This window comes from Rhea americana, unplaced genomic scaffold (assembly GCF_003343005.1).
Source record: "Rhea americana isolate MKP2758 unplaced genomic scaffold, rheAme1 scaffold_62, whole genome shotgun sequence".
In the NCBI taxonomy this organism is placed as follows: Eukaryota; Metazoa; Chordata; class Aves; order Rheiformes; family Rheidae; genus Rhea; species Rhea americana.
This window is the reverse complement of record NW_028186779.1, coordinates 4,203,486-4,220,184: the sequence shown is the minus strand read 5'-3', so window position 1 is coordinate 4,220,184 and position 16,699 is coordinate 4,203,486. Positions and strand designations below refer to the sequence as shown.

General features: G+C 37.2%; 1 protein-coding gene across 6 annotated transcripts in view; it reads left to right on the top strand.

The window, feature by feature from the left end:
* CDK13 (cyclin dependent kinase 13) overlaps nucleotides 1-16,165 on the top strand; it is a 50,166-nt gene extending 34,001 nt beyond the window's left edge. Inside the window, exons 7-14 of one of the 6 annotated variants that reach the window (XM_085320212.1) lie at nucleotides 138-194; nucleotides 3,002-3,103; nucleotides 3,219-3,296; nucleotides 5,536-5,652; nucleotides 6,763-6,894; nucleotides 9,522-9,673; nucleotides 13,200-13,583; nucleotides 14,764-16,165. In XM_085320212.1, coding sequence (XP_085176338.1) covers nucleotides 138-194; nucleotides 3,002-3,103; nucleotides 3,219-3,296; nucleotides 5,536-5,652; nucleotides 6,763-6,894; nucleotides 9,522-9,673; nucleotides 13,200-13,583; nucleotides 14,764-15,620 — 1,879 coding nt within the window. In that variant the 3' untranslated portion in view covers nucleotides 15,621-16,165. Of the gene's footprint in view, nucleotides 1-137; nucleotides 195-3,001; nucleotides 3,104-3,218; nucleotides 3,297-5,535; nucleotides 5,653-6,762; nucleotides 6,895-9,521; nucleotides 9,728-13,019; nucleotides 13,584-14,763 lie in introns of all 6 variants that reach the window. The other 5 variants (XM_085320211.1, XM_085320208.1, XM_085320210.1 and 2 more) reach the window with 5 other exon arrangements.
* Nucleotides 16,166-16,699: the final 534 nt, after the last annotated feature.

Genomic DNA, 16,699 nt, shown 5'->3' with positions numbered 1-16,699 from the left:
ATCATAAGATGTTTCCTCATCATTGATGTGAATTAGTGTTCAGTTGCAGCTGTCTGAAAATCTGAAACTTAACCTCATTTGGGGGAAGAAATCTTAACAGGATTAACCACTGAGTAATTCTTTGCTTTTTCCACCAGAGGGCAGATTAAGCTTGCAGATTTTGGGCTTGCTCGGCTGTACAACTCAGAAGAAAGGTAAGATGATATCATAATGTGGAAAAGCATTTAAAAGCTTGATTCCTTACAGCATTACGAGTATTGTGGGGGCCAGAGAAGAGGATTTTTTTTTTTTAAGAGGACAYGTTTATGATACTGCAACATAAATGATTGTTTAAGAGAACGAAAGAAGTGTGCATGTCTTGTACTGCATAAAAACAAAAACTTCTCTGTGTAAATACATTGCCTTTGCAAGTGTTCTGGATAAATAATTTGAGAAGAGACATGAATAGATTGGAAATGAAGGGTTGCAGTTCTGAGTAGGCTCTMTCAGGATATAGGTTTATACTTAGTATTAGTTTCTGGTCCTGTAAACCTAAAATACATTCTTTTTGTTTTTTATACCTGGGAAAGGTTTATTTAGGAAGAGGAAAGTGGAATTTTTATGCTTCTGCGATTAATATTGATAAGTATCATTGTACAATATTTTTTTAAAAGRCATTATTTTGGCCTAAGGTTTAACCTTAAGTTTGAAGAAGTTGATTTTATTCTTTAGGCAGTCAGTCATGTTGAATTTGCTGGAAACAGGTATGAGTTTAAATAAAAAAAAATAATAATTCTGAAACTTCTTGTGACTTGTGCTTCTGTTGTTGTTGGCTTCAGTATATTTATAACTAAGAAACAGGCGCACAACTGGTATGATTAAGAACTACTTAAACGTTTATTGTGGTGTCTTGTGTTTGTCATGTGGTAAGTGGTAATATGCGTTTTCAGAATTCAGGCTGTGTATTTATTATACATACATTGTTTATTACRTACATCAGGTGGTTGCATCCAGAGAATGTTAGGTACTTGAACTTATTTTGATTTCTGTGGGCCTGATTTGGAAAACAAGACCCGTAATGTTGGTTTTATGAGCACGTTGTCCTCTCACAGAGCTTTGAGCTTGTTGTTGATGGTGATGACATTGTTTCATCATCTTCTGTGCTGTATTTCAGGAACATATGCTTAAATACACTTATGGAAACTGTTCAGGATAGTGGCAGGATAAGATCCTCTTAAGCAGCTGATGGGCAATGCAGTTTCTCTATGGAGGTATTTGTAGTAAAATGGACGGATACTGTCCTACCTCACTATTTTAGTGTGCACCAAAATGATACAATTTTTTTGCTTTGGTTTACTGTGGCTGTTATTTATTTCCATTTTGATTGTAAAAGTAAGTGTTCATTAAAAGTTGAAAGATTTAAAGTTCAGTGTCTTTATGGTGTAAATGACAGATTTTACTATATATAAAAATAGCAGTATTATTACCCTGTTTATACAGCAATGAAACAAAGATTAAAATGTGCTTATGCTGGCTAATATAATTGCTTGTTGAGCTTGGGATGGTAATTAGAGTCTCATTAGTAGAGTTTGACAATTCTTTTGTCATTCAATTTCCTTTTGAGTAGCTTCTGACCTGCAGCAACAGACACAATTTAACGTATGCCAACAACTGTGTGATAGCTGCTGTTTAAATTTATATATTTTACACTTATTTCACTGTTGTTTAGAACTACGTATTGTTCAAAAGGATGCAGAATTTAGTACAAGCATAATGAGGAGAAAATAAAGTTTTAATTCAAAGTAAGTTCTGGCTGGTTATAGTTGTGTTCCTTTAAATATTATTATTTGGATTTGAAACATTTGGAGTAAGGGCTCTGACAGGCTGTGTAAGAAAGCATCTGTTCAAACAAAAWGTACTGCAAACTAATATATGTACAGTTGCTATGCCTATAGAGAAAGTCCATACCATGTCAACATTTTGTAGAGGAATGTATGCTTCAGAGAGAAACATGACAAATGTTTCCGTTTGAATCCATTGGATTGTTTCCAAAAGCATACTACRTTTTAAAAAATGAATTGGGGAGTTTCTTCCTGAAAAGAGTTGGGTGTTTTTTGGAAATGATAACACTGAGTACATTGTAAGAGCTTTTTAGGCTTTATGCTAAGATTATTCAAGTAGCATATTTTATGTTATTTTGCTTTCTATTTGGACTTGCTTTGTACTGATAAGAGTGAATTATTAAAACTGAAAGTTTTTGGATCCCTTCTAAGACATCCTGTTTGGAAAGAAGAAATAAACTAGTGTCGGTTTTATGGCTTCCATCCTGAACTGTTGATGGTGTTTCTTGGCCTGTCCATGAAAGTTCTGTCTGAGATAGGGGAATCTCTGCTTCAGTATCGAGATTGAAAGGGTTATTCACAACTACCATAATTTCCAGTTAAAGATTTAAAGATGTTGAAATATAGGAAGATATTGGAAGCATTCAGTCTTTGAAATTGTAGTTGTTGAAGAATATAATGCAAGAGACAGGCTCTGTCTCTTTTATTTTTTCTTAGGGTGTGTGTGTGACTTTTCTTTCTTTCTCTCTCTCTCTCTCTCTCTCTCTCTCTCTTTTTTTTTTTTTTAATATGCCTGTAGAGATCCTGTGTTCATCATTCTAGTAATCAATAGCTGCCCCAAAATTACTGGCTTTATCCAGTTAGGTCCTTCTGTTGAATTGATTAGCAGTGTAACAAATAAATAGTATTGCTATTTAAATAATACAGGATTCGCAGAGCATTAAGATGGCTCTGTGATTATATTTTTAAGGTCTATTTCAGGCTGTCTTTTGAACCATATTGGGCAGACAGTTGTGTGTGTTTTTGTACAATTGCAGGACTCAAATTAGGAAAAGGGAATGGAAGATTGTAATGTTCTTAAGCAACGCCACAGAAGTAAAGCCCTCAAAATATCTTTCAACAGTGAGATCATAGTAAAATGATAGTCCTCTTTTTTTTTTTCTTTTCCTCCCCTCCAACAGCCGACCATATACCAACAAAGTTATTACATTGTGGTATCGGCCTCCTGAACTTCTACTTGGAGAAGAAAGATACACACCAGCTATTGATGTCTGGAGCTGTGGGTAAGAATTTGATGCAGAAGTGTAGCAAGCATAACAAGGCAGAAATACACCTTAGATGTTTCTGTCAGTCTATATTGAAGACGTAATGATGGAATTGTGCAAAACTGTTTTACAGCTGCATCCTGGGTGAACTTTTTACAAAAAAGCCAATATTTCAAGCAAATCAAGAACTTGCTCAACTGGAACTTATAAGGTAACTTGCAGGCACTACCAACTGGTATGTGCATCATAAACTACCTTCTCCCCTCCCCCATTAGTATTTAAATCAGAGATAATGCACTGCTAACATTTAGCAACACTCAGTTATTTATTACCCAAAGCGAGAATGATAGTAGTTTTCAGGGGCGTGTAAACTAAGTGACTTTTGATCAGAGGTGGAGAAGATTTTTTGTGTACTCTGTGGCCGTAGCAAGGTACAGTWGAACAGCAAGGTGTTTATAGTGCAGCTGGAGTTGTCTTTTACTGAAGTTGTAAAGCGGGGTAGTCTAAGTGCTCATTCTTCAAGAAATGTTACAACAGCTTCTTTGTAGCAAATCAAAAGGAGAACTTGGAGAATAATAAAGACAAGTAGCTGTCTGGGAGGAGTAGGTTCTCTGCATGCTACTTGCCTTGAGCTCTTGCTTCTACTCTTCCACATATGTGCACCTGAGCTTTATATTTGGTGGGAATTTTCCTCTTCCCTTACAAACTGCCAGGCACTTTATGGAGGTAAACTTTCTCTTTCCTTCCTCAACCCGATAAATCTTAGGATGATACTTATATTACTCAGTGAAACTAGAGCTTCTTTTTTTTTTTTTTACTTTATTCAGCAAGCCAAAATTTTGCTATTGATTCTGGTGTCCTAATTGACCTTATAAGTAGGGAGAGGTCCCCTTTATAGAAGCAAGGGGAAAAGAGGGCAAGTCTCAAAGTATTTACAGAACCTGAAGAGTAAATGGTCACAATTATTTAAGCAATAAAATGAATAAAAAGGATTAGTAAAGTTGAATATTGAGATTGCTTTTCTGACCAGCTAATAATGTATTATATAGGAATATACTACTGTTTAATCTGGGTTAAAAACAAAGTTTTTCAGGAGATGCAAAGCATGTTAGTCGTCATTCTCGTATAAAAGAATGAAACTCATGTTATGAGTTGGGACTTTTCTGCTTTTGACCACTAGATGGCATTGAAGCACTTAAGAGTTTAGTCATTTGGGGTCTTCTGTATTTTCTTTGCAAGTCTGGTACAGCAAACTAAGATTCTGATTTAATTTAAAAATTAAAATGTAAAATTCATTCTCCTACTGGAAGAAGACTGGCAGCTATCTGTTTGTAGCTGATTTATCTTCTTCATTGATACTGTGCATTTTTGGATTTTTTTAAAGTGTAGTATATCAATTTTATTTTATCAGCATCTTTACTGCCATCATGTTACAGTCAACAATACTGCATTTATTCTTTCCTAACTTTAAAGTTCAAAGATGGAGTGCAGTTAAATTCTGATTGGAAAAGCTAGATTTTTTTTTTCCTTCCTTAAAGTTACATACCCTAACAAGCATAAAYCAAGCATAACTATGGTCTGCATAGTGTTATGAAAATAACTAAAAGACCATTAAGTGTCTTGCAGTTTAAATGGAATTAATGGACGGTGTGAACTAGGGGACCGTATTTGCAAGATGGTGTCTTTATGACTGGCTGAATCATAGAGTTTTAAATCTTACATAGTATGGTGAGCTCCAGCACCTGCTCTTTTCAGAGATGTGCTGTTGGTCAGCCCATTCTAGCTATCCTTGGGTTGGGCAAAACAGTTGGGGATGAGGTGAGAGGACTGAGGTTAAAATAACTCCATTTGCGGAGATGGATTGAGCCTGGGACATAAAACTTATCACTAAAGTAAAATACACAAGTTTTCTATTGGTCCGATCTTACTTCTACCCTTTAGCGTTATTGAGATTCCACCCCTCTGCCCAGTACATCATCTGTGGCAACTAAATTCTCTTTATTCTTAAAGTTGTTCGTGAAATGTGCTCTTCAGGCATTTGGCATRTTATCTTTCATTGACGTGGGAGCTAACAGCATAAAGGTCAGAGCTTTAAACCTGGCATTTCCAATTCTCCAAGTCAAATATCCAGAATACTGCCCAGATCTAGTTGGTTAAGTTTTCCATTTTTACAGTTTTTGTTATGGCAGAGGCCTTCCTATAGGAGGGGAAAAAAAAAGACACACACACAATAGACTTCTAAAAGGAAATTTGGTCTGTGAAGGGTGGTGATCTTTGCTACAAAATTTGTGATTATTTAATGAACTGTAGAGAAATTTCAGCTAAGTGAGTCTGAACATAAAAACTATGGTTTATTTTTGTATTCACTGTACCTGTTAGAGTTAAAATGACAGCTGTGCTTAGTTGTGTTTTTGGATCTCACACCCTTTTTTCCCGTCTTTTTGGTACAGCCGAATTTGCGGGAGTCCCTGTCCAGCAGTGTGGCCTGATGTTATAAAATTAGCTTATTTCAACACAATGAAACCAAAGAAGCAGTATCGTCGAAAACTGAGAGAAGAGTTTGCTTTGTAAGGATGAAGAATTAGTTTAGCCAACTATAGTAGCATTAAATTTTCCTGGAACACTTACAATTTTCACTGTTTTCTAGAGGCTGACTGTACCTAGTTGGAGTGTAAAGAAAAGTGACTTAAAGTTCTTATCCTTCCCATGTTACCCACAGAGTACTAATTAATCCCTGTTTAATAGGAGCTTCAAGAAGGGGAAAGAAAGCCCTAAAATTTCGGCCACCTGTCAGCTTTCACCTAAAGAAACATTTGCTTTCCATGACTGGTACACCTGCTTTTCGTCCTTGTCCAAAAACTAGCTTTGATTGCTTAATTGCTTTTTACTAGGACAACTGGCTCCAATTAAATATGTAATCTGGTAAACATTACAGTCTTTTTGGTCATAAATTCATTCAACACAAAAGAGTTATCTGAGCCATGTATTCTACAAAGGTGCCAATGGACTGGTTTTGTGCAAGTATCAAACATGAAAGTTATGGAAAGCAGCTGTAAGTTTATTTAAAGGGATTTTTTCCCCTTCTTTAGCTACTTTGAGGTTTAGGAGAAATGTATCATCCTGTCTGTACTAATGGGGCTTATGTTTCTAAAGCAATAGAAGTATTATCTATAGACCAATCAAAATTTAATTCACTCTGCTAAATTCCAAAGTATATAGTAACAATATAGTCTTGTTTAAAAGGTATGCAGTTTTTGTTTTCTTTTTTGTTTTTGGTAAGGAAGATGTTTTAAACAAGCAAACCATACATAAAAACAAAACTAAAGAAATATAATTGTTTACTATCATATTTTCATAAGGATTGCCTAAGAAGATCCCATTCTCCCTCCCCTCCCCCCTTACTCCCCCCCACACGCACACATACCTAGGTGCTTGCACAGGTAATGAAAGGTGAAGTTTATCCCAGCTTTATCATATTCCCACTTACTACCCAGTTCAAGCTGTGTAGATTTTGTTAACATGCAGGTTATCTGAGGAGTGATTTTTTTTTTCGGGGGGGGGGGGGGATGGGGGGGGGGCAGTTTGGAGGTGGGTGGCATATGTATTAAAACTTTGTACAGAAGTGCATGATCTAAAATACAGATGTGACACTTATCCCAGTTCTGTTCTTTTTGCAGTATCCCACCAGCTGCACTAGATCTGTTTGATTATATGCTTGCTTTGGATCCCAGCAAGCGCTGTACAGCCGAACAAGCTCTTCAGTGCGAGTTTTTGCGCGATGTGGAACCATCAAAAATGCCTCCCCCGGAGTAAGTAATTTCTTTTTGTAATGTTGGTACTTACCTCTGCAAAATGGGAACCTACATGGATTTCATTAAACTCGTCGTGTTTCAGTTGAAGTAGCTTGTGGCAAAACAAAAATGTTAATGCATTGAGTTGGATAATGACAATTCTCCGTTAAAAGGGTCGTGCAGTTCAGTGACTCTTGCATCACAGTAGCAATGATTTTGAGAGTCTGTCTGAGACCTGTTTGATTTATCTTTCCCAGAATTAGTGACCAAGGTACCAGAATAGTACCTTGCTGGTACTATTTAAAAAAAAAGATCCATGTATATGAATGTCTCTAATGGTGAAAAAGATCACTTCTTTTTTTTTTTTTTTTTTTTTTTTCCATAAGGTACAATGTAATGCAATGTACAGTAGGGTGTTTGCAGTGACTAAAAGTTTAATCTATGCAAATCATGTTTGAACAGGCTCTAAGAAACAAATGAATAAACGTTACAGAATCTTTAGGCTTAATTCTTCCCTCAGTATAATTATTAAGACACAGAACACTTATTACTCTTCGAGTAAATTGGAASTGCAAGGCGGCCTGTAAAGGTGAATGAAACAACTGATGACTTTTTCATTAGTTACAAACAGGGAAAATTATTTGAGTTTTATCTGATAACTTTATTAACAGCTTTGGGGACTTATCTGTTACAGAAGATTGTTTCTAATGGTCCTTGACACATGAGATTAAGAGTTTTTTTCATTGCCTGAATATCACTGTGTATTATCACTGACTGAATATCACTAATCAGCAATCTAAATAGAGCCTGTTGATTAAAATCTCAGAATCACCTATACAGCGTACTACTTATACGCAATATAAAGTAAGTGAAGGGAAAGAAATTTATTTTTCGGGGGCTTTAAAGTGTGTCTATTTCAGAAGTTGATTGTTCTCTTGGAAGAATATCCTCCTACTTTCAGGAGAGGAATACAGCTGTTCCTTTAAAGAAAGTGACAGTGCTGCTTGCAAGGACTGCAGGATGTTTTCAGCAATGAGTTTCTCACTTGCTGTGGGTTGCTGTTGACTAAATACCTGGCACATCTTTGACCTTGCCTGTGGAGAGGAAGAACATAGGAAGCAGTTGCTATAATGTTTTTTTCCAGTAGCTCTTGAGTGTCATCTAATTTTCCATGTTCCTGGGTGAAAATGAATGTCTGCTCAGGCAGTTTTTAGCATGTAATGGGAAAACAGAAGGCACTGTTTTACTGCCTTTCTTGGTATTTCTTTGAGCCCTGTGGGACAGGGCTCAATGTTCCTCAGATCAGAATTGGGATGTTCACCCCCTTTCTATTATTATTTAGAGATGGTGGTAGAAGGAATCTAATTTCTTGGTTGCCTGTGCTGTAAGATTATAAACATTAAATAGCCATGTCTATTACTGTGGACAAATATCAGCAGAAGTGGTGCTTTTACAAGAAGACAAAGGAATTGATTGCCCCCACCATCTCCCCTCAAATTCTTCATTTTGATAACTTTGTTACTCTCTGTTACTCTGCAAATTAGATCAGGTTAGCCAAATTGCTCCCTTCAGACTTAAATGTAAGAATATTGTTCTTTTAAGTATATTTGTTTTCAGTTTCTAGTAGTTCTGATGGGAATTATCAGAAGAMGACTTTTTAGGGTAGGTTGAATGTGGTCCAGCAGTTGTACTAAGCAGCCTAGTGGTTTCACAATGTTCATGTTTTGAGTAGATTCTCTTATTTGTTATAGGTAATCAAGAATTTTATTGCAAAGCATTACTTTCTGATATTATTGTAATTTAGAGATTTAATAACACAAGCTCTTAATTCTTTCATGACAAAATTTTAACCCTGTTGCATATTAATGCTGTACTGTGACCTACATTTTTCACCCTTGTTGCATTGGGAAGAAAAAAAAAAGAAAAGGATGTACAGAAGTTGAGTTGTTTGTGGGTCAGTGTTGAACTTAACTGCTGGAACTCATCAGCAGCGACTTGGAAGTCAGGAAGCATTGGATTACTTAAGATCCTCTGACCATCTATTTTAATGGCTTGCTCTCACAGTATTGAAAAAATGAGCTGTCTCAGATCTCAGCAACATAAGGTCACATAAGATATTTTGGCTTCAGTCAATTCCAGAAGGTGAAGCCTAGTTTATTACTGGTTTCTAGGCCTCACGTTATCATACTATCTATCATACATGAGATCTGTCATGCAGCAGCTTGTTCTTCATTTGCTGAAATAGCAGCTTTGACTGTTCTGTTTTACAGCAAGCATGCAGCATTTATTTATTGGATTACAAGTTATTTTGAAGCCTTAAGTTACACAAATAATTTCCTTTTTCATAAATAAGAGTACAAGTTGCAAGAAGGCAACACTGATTATCATTTCAAGATATATGTTCCCTTTCTCTGCCAGAGGGACCTTGTGCAATATAGGGAAATTGAAATAGGCAGAAAGATTTTACCTAGAAAAGCATTTCTGATATTGTTCTGGCCRTGGATATTTTTTGATGTATTTACAAGTTCCAGTAGGCTCACCTTTAAAAACCTTACATKATGTACAATTTGAGCACTTATTTGTGGTTAAAAAAAGGTAAATAAATTTCCCTGGTCAAACTGATAATCTCTAATCATTCTTTGCAGCCTTCCTTTGTGGCAGGATTGCCATGAGCTGTGGAGTAAGAAACGCAGAAGACAGAAGCAGATGGGCATGACTGATGACGCAACAGCAGCAAAAGTCCCTAGGAAGGATCTGTCTCTAGGCATGGATGAGAGCAGAACCAACACCCCACAAGGCATGCAAACTTCTTCCCAACTCAAAACTCAGGGCAACTCTAGTGTAGCACTTGGTCAGTAATATTTTCGGTTTTTATAATTACCTACTACTTGGATTGCACATCTAGAAATTATAGATGTTATTTTCAGAGTACTGAAGTCTTCTGGATTCTTGAGGGAGAAACAATATTGTAAGTTAAAAAAAATCTTTGTTTCAGAAGATTTGCCTTTGCTTTTGGAMACTGGGCATTCCTTTTAAGTGTTAATTTTTCAATTTAGACAATGTTAAAACTCTTACTGCCTTGCTCTGTATTTTCAGAGGATTTTATTCCTTCTCATTTATGGCTTTTCTGTAATTGTACGAGTCATCTACTATTYTAACTAAGGTCACCGCAGTCTCCATAGATTGAAGGAATTCTATTGGTAGTGATAAACTGACCAGAAAGCAGATTTTAGAACAACCATTGCTCCMAATAAAATAGATGCCTTCAGCATGTTGTGTTAGTCTTCAGCTTTCCAAATTGTTGGGGCTGAACTTGTGACTTAAACACTACTATAACAAGAAGTAGCTACCTCTGTAGTTCGCACAGCTATTAAAGCATAAACTTAACCCAAGTGTCTTGCTTGGAGACCAATTTTACAAATACAACATGAAGAGTTAAGTAGCTGTTTCCTTATGCAGACATCACCAAACTGCTGAGTATTCTCAACAGACATACTTTTAACTTACAGTCTGAAGCRTACTTGTACTGTTCCTTGTTAGTATGTAAAGCAGAGTAACAATATCTAATGGATACCTCATAAGTTTAATTTAGACCAYTTTTGATTGTGTAGAGTGATGTTAAATCAAATGACACTGATACAGGAGCCCAGCTAAAGACAATGAATTCTCTGGGCATGCAAATTCTTTGATACTAACCACCTTGAATCAATTCTTCATTTAACAAAAGACCAGAGCTTATACACTGTGCAAAAATGTAAAAGTATGTTCTTCTGATCGCTGAAGCTTATTACCTCTCGTTCCTGTTTCTCCTGTTTCTCACTATAACCCAGCTGTGGCCTTCTGGCACTTATTACCTTTACGCTAAAAGTTTGACAGCATTTCAGACATTGCTTTTGGTAGCCGCTGGAATTTTTTTTCCCCCCACAAATGAAAACTGTAAGTTTAGAGACTCTGAAGGGTAGCAGTTATTTTCTCGGTGTTTTTACAGTGAGTGGCCTGTTAACAGATTACTAACTGTATTAATCTATTAACTAACCATGCATAACAAACTAACCAAATAGAGRAATGAATCATCCAGACCTATATTGCACATATATACATAGAAAAATAATTGAGGTAGAAAAGAAGGAATGTAAATTTGCAGTGGAATTCAGACAAGTTAGCATAGACATGTTTTCTGTATTAAGCAAAGCACATCTTGAAGTCCTGAATGTACTTTACTTAAAACCCTTCATGATGCACACTAAAGAAGTCAGTGCACAAGAGCATGCTTTAATCAAAATAATTGCATTTATTTCTGAGCCAAAAACAAAAATTTGGGGTTAAAGATGCCTTGGATCAATTGCTAATGTTTTGATCCATGAATGAAACCTTTGGTTATTGTATTTTGTTATTTAACAGGAGCTATTTAGAGTTCAGTAATTCTGTTGTGGCCAGGCTTCCCAAAATACAGCTTGCTTCCAGAGTGGGCATGAAACTAATCAAAGAATATGGAGTAGGTAGATTTTTWTTTWTTTTTTTTTTTTTTCTGCTGAACTTGTACTCTGCAAGTCTTGAGAGAATTCTTTGTCTTTCTGGTACTTTAGCATGCCATCAAATAGATGAGTAGATGTCACACAGTCAACTGCAAACCTGACATCTGATTGAAAGTCAGCAATGTAAAATATTAGAAATTATATATTTTTTTCTGTATTGCCAAATACAAGGTTGCTATATAAGGTGTGGTGGTTTGGGTTTTTTTTTTTTTTTTTTTTTTTTTTTTTTTTGATTGATTGATTTTGTTTTGGTTTTTAATCATTGCAGTCCTTGGAACCCCTCTCAGTCAGTTCTAAGTGATTGCATCCCAGTGCACTTCAAGAAAGTTAGCATTTTGTGGATTTTATGGTCCTTTTGTTTCCAGTTGTGCTCTTTTTAGTCCTGTGAGCAGATAGTTCTGTGCATGTATGCATGGGCAAAGAAGAGATTACCTCTTCTGCCTATTTCTACATTCACTGGTTCTTGATAAAAGCAGTAATTTTGGGCAGTATGCTATTTATAACTGATGCCCAGTAATGAAATTTGAGGAACTGTTTGATTTATTTTACTTTTTTTCTTTATTTGGCAGARGTGTAATTGAAATTTGAATGCCATTTTTTTTTATTGTTGCCTTTTCAGTTTACCAGCAGTATCACAACAAATATTTTGTCCATATGACCATTTTTTCAGACTTGGATTTGATTCTGACATCAATGAATATACTGATAAACTAGCAGAAAGGCAGAATAGAAGAAGACAGAATGTGCTCATATGGATCTGGCTTACAGAAATTCAGRGCTCTGCCAGCACAGTCACACACTTGCTTTTTAACTTTCCTTTCTTCTCCAAGTCATCTACTCATGGAGCATGTTAAAATCCATGCTGCTGCTTTTCTTCTTYTAAAATAAACTAACATAATGGGTGTTTGAAATTAAGAAAACACTTTGATATACAGACTTCCTCGTTCATATTTCCCCGCCTCGCCATCATSTCCTCTTTCTTTGTGGCAAATAAACTCCATTTCTTTAAAGAAGTTGCGTATGATCACAGATTTGCATTTTCCTGCTACTTGATAGTTGACTTCTTGTCCTTCAGACTCAGCACTTGTTACCTTTTTCAGCTCTTTTGCATTTCTGCCACTAACTTCTGGGTCACCTAGAGACTGGTCAGTTGAGCAGGTGGTAGAAACCAGCTGCTGAATTAGAATGGGCCAGAATATAACTGGAAATGTGTTTTGCAGATGGCCATGTGTTAACAGAGAAATGCGATACACCTAAGATAGGAAATTTTGTGGGGAATTTCAGACTTCGAGTTGCCTAAAGCAGGTGGCCTTAAGCTCCAGCTTAGTTGTATTGTGGAAAATTGAGCTCTGGCTTGATCCTTCTCATCTGTCCAAGTGTGTGTACGTACCCCTTGTAATTCATCTTGTTTGTACTGGATCTTACTTTTCCATTTGCTATAGATACTGCCCTAAAGTCAATTAATTTGTAAAAGCATTCCATTTCAATGTTGTCCAAAGCCATGCTTTGCCGGTTATATTAGCCATGCTAGATTAGTCTTAATTTTGAGTTTCTGAAATATGACAGTTCCAAATAATACTTAAAAAAAAAACCCTTTTTTGTCTTTAGCAAAAACAAGCACTGGACAGCAGTTAAACCAGAATGAAGTGGCAATCCTGCTAAACCTGCTACAGTCTAAAACAAGTGTTAGTTTGGCACAGTTTGCCCAAGTGTTGAATATTAAGGTAAACCCAGAGACTCAGCAGCAACTAAATAAAATAAATCTTCCTGCTGGAATTTTGTCAGCAGGTGAAAAACAATCAGAACAGCAGCAGCAGCAGCCGCCGCCGCCTCCGCCACCACCACCAGAACAGGAGCCTCTAAAACAGCCCACCGTCACGCAGCCTCCTGTACCACCCGCTCAGCTGAGTCAGCCTAAAGTTGAGACTGACGCTGCCCAGGCAGCCGTCCAGAGTGCGTTTGCTGTTCTGTTGTCTCAGTTAATAAAGGCTCAGCAAACAAAACAGAAAGATTTTGTGTTGGAGGAGAAGGAGAACGGATCAGGAAACGAAATGTCGTTGCAACTCAGGCAGCCTCCAGAGCCCACCACTCCTGCGTCCGTCAGCCGGGACGACGTGGAATCTCCAGCCCCCGTTTACCCACATCTGATCAAGTCATTATATACGTCTGCAGGTACTGAAAGGCTTTATCGCTCACCAGCGAATACCTTGAGCAGTGGAGATTTAATAGTTTGGGGGTAAAGGGTTAACATGCTAACCATATGAGTCTGTCTGAGTATAGGAGATACAAKGGTTAAACTGATTTCTCTCTGTTGCTCAACTTTCAAACTAACCATCGCTCTGTTCAGGTACAAGCCGCTGCACGTTTTGGTTTTGGTAGGTTGTAAGTGCCTCCTTGGCATTTGTGTCTTGCTGTAACAGGTGCAGGGCAGACACAGTGCAAGATAATCCCTGTTGTAGGAGGGGCACAAGTATCTGTAGCTTTTCTGATGAAAAAGGTTTTTTTGGGGGGATTGCTATTTTTGTGGTTGCTTTAGTGGTGGTGTTGCTAGAAAAGCCTGGTTTCTGTAGAAGGTTTATTACTTGAATTTGCCAAATTTGATTCCACTTTTGGATAAAGCCCATTTCAGGGGAGAGTATTATTTATTTATTTATTTTAATGCTAACTACAGCAATTTGTTACTATCAAATCCTCTAAGTGGTTACTTGTAACTCTCACTAAAGCATATAGTTACAGGTTTCTGTTTGGGCACAGTAGTGGCTTCCTTGGTCTTCTCAAAGTTTGGACCTTTGTGGATTTTCTTGGATTGCTATTTCAGCCATACTGTATTGTAGTTTGAGTATTGCTCTGTGTTGTTCGTAGCTGTTCAAAGCCACCTCAAAATACATACATTTTTTTTGAAGATTGTGGTGTTTGGGTGTGGTATGGATTTTTTTTGTTTGTTTTCTGTTTTGTTTTTAACCTTAATTTTTGGTGTTCCGTAGAAGAGTGGCCCTCTGTGTCTTTCTCAAGACCTTTCCAAGCGGGTGCTGTTTTCCACACCTTTTTTATTCCCTCTTCAAACTTTCTAGAGTATCTGTCACTCTGTTAATTTTTTTAAAGGAGCTGTAATACTTTCTTCAGCTTTGATTGCTGGTTCATTTTATTTGAAGGAGAAGCATGCATTATTCTCGTCAGACAAATAAGCTGTTGTCTTCTCCAAAATAATCTGCCCAACTACCACTAAGCTTAAATAATTAGTTAATTAGACTTGAATAACGGAGCTCTGTAATGTTGGGAAAAGAGTCCTTTCCTTTCTGGTATCGTTATTGCAGATTTTTATTCCAGAGCCTTTCTTTTCTTGTCTGTGTAGGTCAAGAGGACTTGGTTAGGCAGTCTGAGATGAGGCTTCTAAACCGAACGCCCGAACAAGAACGCCCTCGCATCCTGCCTCCAGACCAGCGTCCCCCAGAGCCACCAGAGCCTCCCCCTCTCACTGACGAAGACCTTGATTATCGGACAGAGAACCAGCATTTGCCTATAACTAACTCTTCAGGAACAGATCCTCATGCAGGAGTGAAAGCAGCTCTTCTACAGCTGCTTGCTCAGCATCAAGCTCAGGCAACGACAGAGGAGCCAGTACAAACGAGTGCRGATTATCAGGCTAGAGACACCTATGTGACAGGCCCAGACTACAAGGATAACTTTGGATCATCTTCCTTCTCGTCCGCCCACTATGGTAGTAGTGATGGAATAGGAAGTGGATCGTCGGGAGCGTTGGAAAGGAGGAGCTTCCTCGGAAACTCGGATATTCAGCCTTTGGATAACTACAGTACTGCTTCATCTCACTCTGGCACTGCGCCTCCTCCGTCTGCCTTTTCGGAATCCTTTCCCAGCTCAGTAACTGGTTATGGAGACATTTACCTCAACACTGGTCCCATGCTGTTTAGTGGAGACAAAGACCATAGGTTTGAATACAGCCACGGCCCGATCTCRGTTCTGGGAAACAGTGGTGACACTTCCACGGGGCCAGAGAGTACTCATTCTTTGCCTGCAAAGATGCACAACTATAGCTATGGAAGTAATTTACAGGAAAATCCTAGTGCTATCGGCCACATGCATGGACAAACTTGGACTTCTCCTGCCCAAGGACCTGGCTTTTCCCAAGGATACAGGGGACACATTAGCACATCTGCAGTGAGAGGGCGAGGCAGAGGATTACCATATTGAGTATCTGTTTTTCCTCAGGCACATCATTTTTACCTGGAAAAACTTTGTTTTCTAGCTGCAGTTTAAAGCAGCACTTCAGCAGACTTGAATAATGTTAATTCAACAGCTTTATTTTTATGTGGAAAAGGGTCTTGCATACAGTAGGAAAATTTAAAAATGCTTAAAACTCATGCTGTCTGAAAACTAGATAAATTGATTGTACATGTTCACAAACTCTAGTTCTGAATTTTATTTTGTATTTTGGCAGTTTTAAGTGGATGCTAAATTTAGGGACATCAGCTTTTTATGGCACTCTTTCAGATCTTCTGAACTATGCACATTTGTGCTTTTTTTGTAAGTTTGGACCAACTTTTATGTAAAAAAAAATTTTACAACAATCAAAGCAGGGCACTGATTTATTTGGTATTTTTCTTTTTACAGAACTACCTTTAGTCAAAGGTCACTGTCAGTCTTTGCACTGCTTTCAGTGTTATTGTGGAAGGTGTACTTTGTGCTCATTTCAGATAATAAAACACAACCTTTCTCTTGATGCAAAATTTTATAAATATTTGGTCAATGTTATTTTCCTTTTCTTTCAAAAAGAAAAAAAGAATTGATGTTCTGGTAAAATGTTCGTTCCATCTCCCAGGCTTGTTTATATAAAAACTGTTTTACTTGAATGGTAAGTGCCTTAACATGTAAGCTTAAGGTCTGCAAAAATTTGGAAGTACTTCATAGGTTGATGTGAAAATTAATACCTAAAGCTAGGTAGTTAACATGAAAAATCAAATAATAGTAGGCAATTCAAATAGGTTGTAACCTTGTGGTGTTTATTTCAGGTAGGCCAGTTATTCAGAGGCCTAATCTTGTCTTGATGAAGTGACAATTTCCAAATCGAACTTCCTAACAAACTATGAAAGTGAGGAGAAGAATGAGGAGACTAGTTTTTTCCTCAGCTCCCCCTTGGAGTTGTGTTAATTGTTTTAGTTCCTCTGCCAAATAAGCTATACTTTATGTGTCCTTACCACGTGGTGAAATAGTTTTTCTCTTAAATATCAACAGCAGTGATTACTTTACTTTGTGTGAAAAGCTGACACTGT